General features: G+C 49.7%; 1 protein-coding gene across 1 annotated transcript; it reads left to right on the top strand.

Annotated features, from left to right (window-relative positions):
- The first annotated feature begins 8,440 nt into the window (after nt 1–8,440).
- On the top strand, nt 8,441–9,496 carry LOC115640492 (free fatty acid receptor 2-like). Its single transcript, XM_030543309.1, has one exon. It carries the CDS (start codon nt 8,468–8,470, stop codon nt 9,494–9,496), a length of 1,029 nt encoding a protein of 342 aa, XP_030399169.1. The 5' UTR covers nt 8,441–8,467.
- Nucleotides 9,497–11,553: the final 2,057 nt, after the last annotated feature.

Raw genomic sequence — 11,553 nt, 5'->3', positions numbered from 1 at the left:
TCTTGACCCCATCCCCCCCCCCACAGCCCTGTCCCCCAGCTCCGAGCCCAGCCCCTCTGAGCTGGACACCCCCCTGACCCCATCTCCCCACATCCCTGAGCCCAGCCCCTGTGAGCTGGGCACCCCTGAACCCAGAGCCCAGCTCCCCACCCAGCCATGGGCAACAACAGCACCAGCCCCAGACAGCAACAGCCCATTGGTACCAACCGTCACAATCACCCATCATCTGCCCATTATGTAATTGCAAACGTATACAGAGCATTACAGCTTTTAATGTTTTTAAATAATGTATTTAGTGTATTTTCAAATTATTACAAGTTAATTTTTGAATGTATTTCACTAGTTATTTTTTACATTTCCTAATACATGTTACTATAGTATTGCAAATGTTTTATGGAAGGAGCCCCCAATTTTGCTTTTCCCAAGGCCCCCTGAATCCTCTGGGCAGCCCTGTCTGAGTTTTAAGCCCTGCTGCTGTGTTTTGCCTGCGACAGGCAGGCCTAAGCCTGTGAGTGACCCCATAGCAGCTGCCTGAAGAAGTGCTTGGGGGAATCATGCAGAAGGAGCGTGATATTTATTTGAGTTCTCTCCTCATGGAGGCTGTGCTCCACTTGGTGCAGGACAGCAGTCTCAGCGGGACTCTAGGCCCAGCATCTTGCCTCAGTTTGTGGACTTGTACTGCACCCATCATCGGGCTCAGTCTGGCACCGCTACCCCTCACCAGTGCCTAAGAAGCAGTCAAAAAAGTTGGATGGACTGGTTAGGTTAGTTGTCGTGCTGTTGCTTGGCCAGTGTAGAGGCCACTGAATGCATAATATTCCTCTGTGATGTTCTGTCCTGAGCACAATTGGCATGTTACGAGGTAGTGCCTATGAGGGACAGGTGTCTGTTTATGTCATCCAGCCATCATGTCTTAGGTCTTCTGGGGGGGAGCTTTTCCATCCTGCTTTCATTGGATCAAAGTCAAAGATTATTTTCACAGGGAAGTTAGTAGGCATTTAGAGCAGATGAACATACCACCACAGAGAGCACTTGGCAACCATTTGAGTGTGTGTGACCTATTTAGTTAGAAAATGGAATTCTTCATTCAAATTCAGTTTGTACCATTTGATGTTTTTAATCATTTGGAGGTGCATGGCTGGTTAGGCAGAATGGGTTCCGCAGCACTCCCAGTCAGATTTTGATATGAAGGAAGGACGTATATGTGACTAAAAAAGGTGTATTTCTGATTACAATCAACATTGCTTAATTTTAAGGGAAAGTCATCTTGATCTCTTAATCAATATTTACGTCAAACAGTTGATGAAATTCAAATAGTTAATTATAGTAAGTGACATGCATTCTCTAGCCTTTACTTTTAATAATGAACAAGAAAAAGGACTGATAGGAATAAAATTTCATTTTTTTTCATTTACAGTTGATGCAGCCTCATGGCAGATTAAAAAAAAAAGGTCTGGGACACAATTTCGTGATCGTGTATTGTGTATAATGTATGTGATTTTGGGGGGGGGGACACAAGATGGAAGTTTCGCCTAGGGCGCAAAATATCCTTGCACCAGCCCTGAGCACGAGGAAGTAACAATTGTATCTCTCGTCCTTTCTGCGTGGATTTCCGAGGAGAGGGACTGGTGGTGTTTCCTGGGGCACAGCCACAGACACAACATAACCAGCTGACTGGGCTACAAAACACTCACTCCCCAGCTGGGATGCAGGAAACCAGCCACCAGCTCGTCCCTTACATATTGCCTGGGGTGGCTCCCAGCCTGGACACTTGGGTTCCAGCCCTTCTCAAGTCCCCAGTGCACTGGCTGGTGGAGAAGAGGTGAGGATGGGTTCTCTAGCTACTTGGGTCAGGGCTCATTTGGAAGGGAGTGGGGACTAGTGGTTAGGATGGGGGAGCATTGGGAGCCAGGACTTCTGGGTTCTATCACTGGGCCTGGAAGAGGACTTGATCAGAGCAGAGAAGGATCAGAGAAAGAACTGATGGATTCCTTTCCCAGACCTGGGAAGTGAGTGGGGTCTAGTGGTTAAAGCTACGGGCCAGGATTCCTGGGTTCTGTTCCCAGCCCTGACCAGTATGCATTTGCCTTCATCAGTCATGGCCAGGCCTCTGTGCAAAATTTAATTTAATTTTTGCAAAATTAAAACACAAACAAGCAACAAAGTAAAATGGAGATTGCTGGCTCAGCTGACCAGGGGATTCTAGCTCCAGTGTGGGAGAGGACTGGAGTGGAGTGGCTAGAACAGTGGGGGTAGCGAGTCAGGACGCCTGAGTTCTATCCCAATCTGAGATTGGGGAGAGTGTAGTCTAATCATAGAATAATAGAATCTCAGGATTGGAAGGAACCTCAGGAGGTATCTAGTCCAACCCCCTGCTCAGTGCTGGACCAATTCCCAAGTAAATCATCCCAGCCAGGGCTTTGTCAAGCCTGACCTTAAAAACCTCTAAGAAAGGAGATTCCACCACCTCCCTAGGTAACCCATTCCAGTGCTTCACCACCCGCCTAGCGAAATAGTGTTTCCTAATATCCAACCTAGACTTCCCCCACTGCAACTTGAGACCATTGCTCCTTGTTCTGTCATCTGCCACCACTGAGAACAGTCTAGATCCATCCTATTTGAAACCCTATTTCAGGTAGCTGAAAGCAGCTATCAAATCCCCCCTCACTCTTCTCTTCTGCAGACTAAACAATCCCAGTTCCCTCAGCCTCTCCTCGTAAGTCATGTGCTCCAGCCCCCTGATCATTTTTGTTGCTCTCTGCTGGACTCCCTCCAATTTTTCCACATCCTTCCTGTAGTGTGGGGCCGAAAACTGGACACAGTACTCCAGATGAGGCCTCACCAGTGCCGAATAGAGGGGAATGATCATGTCCCTCGATCTGCTGGCAATGCTCCTACTTATACAGCCCAAAATGCCATTAGCCTTCTTGGCAACAAGGGCACACTGTTGACTCATATCCAGCTTCTCGTCCACTGTAACCCCTAGGTCCTTTTCTGCAGAACTGCTGCTTAGCCACTCGGTCCGTAGCCAGTCCATGGGATTCTTCCGTCCTAAGTGCAGGACTCTGCACTTGTCCTTGTTGAACCTCATCAGGTTTCTTTTGTCCCAATCCTCTAATTTGTCTAGGTCCCTCTGTATCCTATCCCTACCCTCCAGTGTATCTACCACTCCTCCCAGTTTAGTGTCATCTGCAAACTTGCTGAGGGTACAATCCACGCCATCCTCCAGATCATAAATGAAGATATTGAACAAAACCGGTCCCAGGACTGACCCTTGGGGCAGTCCACTTGATACTGGCTGCCAACTAGACATGGAGCCATTGATCTCTACCCATTGAGCCCGATGATCTAGCCACCTTACTATCCACCTTATAGTCCAATCATCCAGCCCATATTTCTTTAACTTGCCAGCAAGAATACTGTGTGTCATGGTATAATTCCTGACTCTGAACCTTAGCGTCCAAAAGATGGGGTACCAGCATGAATTCCTCTAAGCTCAATCACCAGCTTAGAACCTGTAGCGCTGCCACCAACCAGGAATTCCAGTGCCTGGTACACTCTGGTCCCCCCAAAACCTGGCCCAGGGACCCCAAGACCCAGACCCTCTGGATCTTAACACAAGGAAAGTAAACCCTTTCCCTCACCGTTGCCTCTCCCAGGCTTCCCCTCCCTGGGTTACCCTGGAAGATCACTGTGATTCAAACTCCTTGAATGTTGAAACAGAGAGGAAAATTCACCTTCCCCCCTCCTCCTCTTTCCCCCTCCCAGACTCTCCCTGAGAGAGAAAGTAATGGTCCTGCCATGAGGGCAGGGGACTGGACTCGATGACCTCTCAAGGTCCCTTCCAGTCCTAGAGTCTATGAGTCTATGAGTAATCCTATCACAGAGAGAAATTAACCTCTCTTTCCCACTTCCCTCCTTTCTCCCCACCAATTCCCTGGTGAATCCAGACCCAGTCCCCTGGGGTCTCACCAGAATAAAAACAACAATCAGGTTCTTAAACAAGAAAAGCTTTTAATTAAAGAAAGAAAAACAGTAAAAATTATCTTTGTAAATTTAAGATGGAATATGTCACAGGGTCTTTCAGCTATAGACACCGGGAATACCCTCCCAGCCTAAGTATACAAGTACAAATTAAAATCTTTTCAGCAAAATACAAATTTGAACTCCTTCCAGCCAAATACACATTTGCAAATGAAGAAAACAACCATAAGCCTAACTCGCTTTGTCTACCTAGTACTCACTATTCTGACCCTATAAGAGCCTGTAGCAAAGAGATTGGAGAGAAACCTGGTTGCACGTCTGGTCACTCTGAGCCCCCAGAACAAACACCAAAAACTTACAGCACACACACAACTTCCCTCCCTCAAGATTTGAAAGTATCCTGTCCTCTGATTGGTCCTCTGGTCAGGTGACAGCCAGGCTCACTGATTTTGTTAACCCTTTACAGGCAAAAGAGACATGAAGTACTTCTGTTCTATTAACTCTTACTTATCTGTTTCTGACACTGTGGGAGACCGTAATGGTTACAGCAGTGGGAAGCCAGGACACCTGGGTTCTTCCCCGGGCATGGCCATCTCCTCTCCCTGCTCTGACTCTCTGTTCTTTCACTGGTTAAATGAAGATGAAAAATTATGACCTACTTTTGCAACGATGCTCGCTCATCAGCAGGCAATCAGGGCTGAGTGAAGCTGACCCGGGGGTGGAAATTTGTCTAGCTCAGCTAAGTAAGCGCATGGTGAGGACAGGGAGAGGGGAACCCCAAGACAGGAAAACACAGGCGTCCACATACAGAGGGCACCCAGCACTGGGATGGGCAGGTGCCAGTCAGGATATGGGGCATGATCATTAAATCCCCCACAGAAAGGATCCTCCACTCGGAGAAAGAGACTCGAGGGGGCGATTCCTTCCCGCCCAGCAGTGGCTCCATTACCAAGGGTTCTGGGAACAGACCCACCAAGTCTGATCCGCTCGCGGTTCCATGTCCTGCCACCACTTCTCACCAGTGAGACAAGCTAGGAGGGAAAGTGGGTTTCCCACCATTAGGGAGAGCGGAGGAACTGATGGTTTCTAATTGTAGGAGGACACAACTCTTGGAGAGATGTGATGGCTGGAGCATAAACCCAGCCCTGTTCCTAGAACCAGGAACCCTGGCTCCCAGCCCCCCGCTCTGATCACTAGACCCCACTCCCCACACAGAGCCAAGGATAGAACCCAGGAGTTCTGGCTCCCAGCCCCCTGCTCTAACGCACTATGCAATTGGTAGGGGAGCGAGGGACTGGTCGGGCTCAGACAATGGTTTATTTTATGGAAGAGGCTTATTAACATCGCTTTAATGAGGCTGTTTAACGATTGATCCCCACAGCTAGGAGGCGGGAGTAGAGCTACCTGCACCCTGGGGAAGGAGGGGCCCATCACAGCTTGGTGTGAGGGCACCCACAGCCTATCTGGAGCATGGGTTCAGGACGCCCTGGCCCTGGGAATGGCTCAGTGGGTAGAGGGGGGAGCCAGGACCCCTGGGTTCTCTCCCTAGCTCTGGGAGAGGAGTGGGGTCTAGTGTGTTGAGTCAAGAAAGGTCAAGAATCCTGGGTTGTATTTCCTACTTCTGTGCATTGACTCCTTATCCCTTATTTTAAGCAAAAAAATCACCCCTGAGAACCAGGGATAGAACCCAAGAGTCCCCCTTCCCCCGCTCTGACCACTAGACCCCACTCCGCTCCACCTTTGATAATATTTATGAAAATTTCCCTAACAACCACTTCCACGTTGTCTGAGCTGCCTGCTTGGCCCCCACCCCCCACGCCCATTCCCTGTGTGTTTGCTTACATGATCTCATGCATCCCAGGTCCTCCGATCTCTCCGACTTTCACATCTGCGCCTGCCTCGGGCTAAACAGGAAACCGAGCTGAATAAATACGGGAGCCGACTACATAAATTCCAGCCATATGTCTAGTGTCAGCTAATGGAATGGGAGCCGGGAGGTTGCTCTCATGGCTATGAGTAAGGAGGGATGTAAGCCAGGACCCCTGGTTTCTAGCCACATGTTTGGGAGGAGAGTGAGATCTACTGGGTTAGTGCAGCCAGGACTCCAGGGGTCTATCTCCAGTCCAGGCAGCATGTGACAGATGCAATGGGTTCTATCCATGCCACCTGGAAATGGGGTACCACTGAGCCCCCTGACCCACCAGCCTGGGCTCCCTCTCACACTGTGCTCCTATTGACAAGCTACAAAGCCCTCCAGCCTGCACTTACACCAGCATGTATACAGGTAGGGACACAGCCAGCTGCTCAGGCACACACCCCCCCTCTGGAGTATAAACCCAAACTGAACATCATAAGCTCATAAAATTCGCCTCCTCCCTCAATGTGGAGAGGAATATGCAACAGCCTTTTGCCCCTGAGTTATGATTCCCAGACACTGGTTTAGATGAAGCAAAAACAAGTTTATTAAATACAAATGATAGATTTTAAGTCATTATAAGGAATAGCAAACAGATCAAAGCAGATTACCTAGCAAATAAACAATAAAACACAAACTATGCTTAATATTGTAAATCGATTGGATGTGAGCAGCAGATTCTCAGCCTAAGAGCTGATACAAGCAGGCTGCAGTTTCTAAATGAACAGCTTGGAATCCCCAGGCTAGAAATCCCTTTAGCCCAGGTCCAGCACTTCCCCCAGTTCAGTCTTTATTTCTCACACATTTCCAGGGATCTTCATGTGTGGGGGGTGAAGAACCCCAGATGATGTCACTCCCCGCCTGGTATAGCTTTTGCATATGGTGAGAACCCTTTGTCCCCAAAGCTTGGTTCCCGTGCCCGGTTAGTGGAAAAACAGTGTCATCCCAAAATGGAGTCTAGAGCCATGTGATCACATCTCATGGCCTTGTAGAGTCACAGCAGCCATTACTCAGAGACTGTCTGTAACGTTCTCAGGAAGGCTCCCCAGATGGGAGATAAGCTTCTTCTAAGGCCTATTGCTTTTTCCTAATGACTCATTGCCCTGAACAGGCCCTTCCCCACCCACTAGACTGAAAGCATCTTGGCTAGTGGGTGTTACCCAGGTGTAACTACATTTGAAATACAGATTCATAATTAATAGTCATAACTTCAGATACAGAAACGATCCATGCATACAAATAGGACAATCATATTCAGCAAATTATAACTTTTCCGATGACATCTCACATGAGCCATCTTGAATAAAATGCATCATAATTATGCCATAATAATATCACTGTGAAGAATATGGGGTGCAGTGTCACAACGGGGTCCCTGGGATGCAGCCCGGAACTCAGGTACCACTGAGCCTCCTGTCCCACCAGTCAGGGCTCCAACTCACACTGTGATAAGCTACAAACCTCTGGCAGGTACTGGACTTACACAGCCATCCCCAGGCAGGGACACACCTTAGTTACATGAATGCTGCCTTCAGCTGCTCATGAACCAACAACAAAGAGGATCCAGCCAATTCTCCCCAGCTCCCCAGCCTAAGATCCCACACCTGTACTATCCTGCCGTGGTCAGAAGCCTGAGCAGTGCAAGTTCTTTACCCAGTCCGTCCCCCTCGCCCCAGGCCTCTCCATGTGGAGAGGACGTGAACACGCCTTTTGTTAACTGAGCTAAGATTTCCAAGCATTTCAACCAAAATTCATTATTTTAGATAAAGTGTAACACAGATTTGTTAACTGCAGATAGAGTCTAAGTGATTATAAGTGGTAGTTGTAAAAAGCATTGACAGTTTACCAAAGAAAACAAACTAAACTTGCAAGCTAAATCTTCAACCTCTAAGACATGAGGCAGTATTTAGATCTAGCAGTTTTCTCCACTCAATGGATGTTACAGTTCACAATTCGCAGGTTTCTCTCTTGTTGCCTCTGCTGAAGTTCTCTCTCTTCTTCGTGTCCTTGTTGCTTGCAGCTTAGGTGAGGGAGGAGAAGAAGCGAAGCCATGCAGCCTCTGTCCCTTATTTTATATCCTTAGCCCATGTGCTTAGAAGACACTTACCCAGACCCATCCTGGTGGGCTTTGCTGAGTCACAGTGAACAAGTAAATCCCACATTGTGTGATGCTTGTGCAACTGTCATTGAATTGTAAATCCCTTGATTGCAACTCCCCTGTAGATGAATGGCCAGTGAATGCTCACCTGAGCGGGGTCACCACCCTTTTAGGAAACACTTTCAAACTTACAACATATTTCACTGACAACAATACAGTAAAATCTTAAAAGTCCATACACAATAAAGATACACATATTTGGACAGAACAAAGGCTTTCAGCAGATCATGACCTTTAATATGATATCTTACATGGCATGCCTTGTATGACACATAGCAATCATATGACATTGGTGAATATGGGGTTCCAGGGTGTTGCTTTGGGGTACAGAGTGCCACAGAGGGGAGTGGGATCTTGTGGATTGGAGCAAGGGGGCTGGAGCCAGGACTCCTGGGTTCCTTTGGCAACTGATGAGCCCATTCTCCCCTGTAGGAGCCGAGAAGATGAGTTTGAACGTTTCCATCCCGTTGATTCTCACCATCTACATCTTCACCTTCCTGACCGGCCTCCCATCCAACCTCCTGGCCTTCTACACCTTCCTGGTGAAGGTCCGCCAGAAACCCACCCCTGTCGACATCCTTCTCCTCAACCTCACTGTCTCCGACATCTTCCTCCTCATCTTCCTGCCCTTCAAGATGGTGGAGGCTGCCTCAGGCATGGAGTGGTCCTTGCCTGCTTTCCTCTGCCCATTCACCAACTACTTCTACTTCAATAGCATCCACATCAGCTCCTTCTTCCTCATGGCTGGCAGTGTTGATCGCTACATGGGGGTGGCCTTTCCCAGCAAGTACAAGCTCCGGCGCCATCCAGGTTACGCCGCTGCCACCTCCGTGGTCTTCTGGGTGGTCACCTGTGCCCACTGCAGCTTTGTCTACATTGTCCAATACGAGGTCCTGAGCCCCAATGGGACCGCGACCTCCAATAACATGTCCCACTGCTATGAAGATTTCTCCCCTACACAGCTCCAGATCCTGCTCCCTGTCCGGCTGGAGTTCTTCATCGTCCTCTTCTGCCTTCCCTTCACCATCACCATCTTCTGCTACGTCAACTTCGTCCGCATCCTGGTGGCCCTGCCCAACATCCCGGCCCGGAGGAAGCAGCGGGCCGTGGGCCTGGCTGTGGCCACCTTGTTCAACTTCATAGTCTGCTTCACCCCCTTCAACTTGTCCCACGTGGTGGGCTTTGTCCAGAACAAGAGCCCCTCCTGGAGGGTGTATGCTCTGCTCTTCAGCACCCTCAACGCCGCCCTGGACCCCGCCAACTTTTACTTCTCCTCCAGTGCCATCCAAACGGCCTTCGCCAACTGCCTAGCCACCCTGTGGTACAAACTCAGCACCATCTTGTCCCGGTGCCATCTCCCCTGCTTCACTCGCTGCGGGGAAGGGGGCAGAGAGGTGAAAGTGACCAGTGGGATGAAGGCTGAGGAGTTGATGACTTGATTTCCTGGAGGAGACCGACTCTTTGCTTCCTCCACAAAACCTTCCTTGTCCCATGCTCCACAGAAGCAAGAGATCCTTCACTTGAGTTTGGTGTGATGGGTTCCCCCTCCCCTTCCAGAACTGGGGTACCACTGAGCCTTCTGAGCCACCAACCTGGGCTTCCTCTCACACTGTGTTGCTGTGACAAGCCATCAAACCTGCCAGGCTGCACTTTCACCAGCATACATACTGGTAGGAACCCACCCAGCTGAGTTACAAGCAGCTCTCGGACCAGCCCCTGCATGGGAAAGCTACTCCCAGGTGCTCAGGCCTCACTCGCGCGCACACACACACACACACACACGCTCACACACACATACACACACACAGTATAAACCCAACATGATAAGGCAACTGTACAGCGTAAGCTCATAAAATTCGCCCCCACCCTCAATGTGGAGAGGAATATGCAACAGTCTTTTGCTCCTGAGTTATGATTCCCAGACACTGGTTTAAATAAAGCAAAAACAAGTTTATTAACTACAAAAGATAGATTCTAAGTCATGATAGGGGATATCAAACAGAGAAAAGCAGATAAACAAAGAAACAAACATCCATTGAGTGGAGAAAACTGCTAGATCTAAATGCTGCCTAAAGTCTTAGAGATTGAAGTTTCAGTGGTGCTGGGTCCACACTCAGAACGGGCTCTGGCACCTGCCCCTCCACCCTGCTATGCCCCGAGGCTCCACCCCTGCTCGGCCTCTTCCCCCCAAACCCCGTTCTCTGTTTGCTCCTTCCCACCCCCTATGCCCTGTGTGAACGAGGCTGAGCAGGGGCAGGGCTTTGCGGCAGAAGGAGGGGCCATGGTCTGGGCACCAGGGCCCACAAAAGATTAATCCGGCCCTGGTCCCGCCGGACTTCGGCCTACTTCAGCTTTGGAGTAAATGTCCCAATTTCCACAAGGATCCGGTCTCTCTCTGTGTCAGAGTCACCACGGCATCAAGGGCGTTCCTAGACCTATTTCAGCTGGAGTGTCCCCCCGGTGCCCTCCACCCACTCCAGGTTTTCCCTTCTCCATGGTTGGGCCCATGGGCAAGCAAGCTACAAGCAAGGGGGGAACCAGGTGGGGTTGCTTGAGGGAGAGCAAACAGGCTGGGCTGAGCTTGTCCCATTTCAGGAGACCATTTAGTGGCAGATGAACAAGGACCAGACTCCGTGAGGGGCTCGTGGCCCCGAGTTTGCCCTTGTTGAGCTATGGAGAGCGCCTCCTTCTTGGCCTCTAGTATTAGTGCATGTTGGCCTCTGTGGAAATGTTGTTACTGCCTTGGTAGGACTGGAACGTGAGAGGCTGCAGCCCAGCTCGCTACTGCTTGAGCTAAGGAAGAAATGCCGTGTGTTGGCAGCAGTAGTAAGGCTATTATCTGCCATGTGGATGGGAAGGACTTGGACTCTGGACCTCAACCATCAACGCATGGCACAAGTGGAAGGGCCCACACCACTTGGTAGCAGTAGTGGGAACAGGCTGTTATTAACTAGGATTTGAACGCAGGACTTCCAGCACCACAGTGAATGGCTCCCGTGATCTAAAAGCGAAGTGCCTTTTGCAGCAGTAGTAGGGCTGTTATCCTCCAGGATGGTGGGGGATAGGCGATTAGCAGGCACATGTACAATGGACACTGGTCCCTGCGGGTCTGTTCCAGGTCTGTACGTAGAGCTGAGATCTCCCTCGCCCAAGGTCCTGCACCTCCTCCCTTCACTGGTGGATTTGGTGCCCCCCAGGGGAGTGGCTTATCTACATATTAAATAAAATTATTGATTTATTACCCAATTGAGATTATATTCTTATTATTCTTCAGGGCTAGTGGAGTGGGGTCTGTGGGTTAGAGTCGGGGGCGCTGGGGACCAGGACTCCTGGGTTCTATCTGTGGGAGGGGACCATGTCTAGGAAGTAGGACACACACATTGTCACTGGTGACTTTTAATTAACGGCAGGGCTAGCACCGCAGGTGAGCAAATAGCGTTTCCGTGGCGCCGATATTAACCAGGGGTTAAGGGACAACTGGGCCGAGCAGTGCCTG

Source organism: Gopherus evgoodei, unplaced genomic scaffold, assembly GCF_007399415.2.
Source record: "Gopherus evgoodei ecotype Sinaloan lineage unplaced genomic scaffold, rGopEvg1_v1.p scaffold_31_arrow_ctg1, whole genome shotgun sequence".
In the NCBI taxonomy this organism is placed as follows: Eukaryota; Metazoa; Chordata; order Testudines; family Testudinidae; genus Gopherus; species Gopherus evgoodei.
The sequence above is the reverse complement of the archived record's forward strand: the minus strand, read 5'-3'. Positions and strand labels throughout refer to the sequence as shown.

Bases quoted from the DNA above. Each gene is read 5' to 3' on its own strand.
- LOC115640492 (XM_030543309.1), top strand. From the start codon at position 8,468: ATGAGCCCATTCTCCCCTGTAGGAGCCGAGAAGATGAGTTTGAACGTT.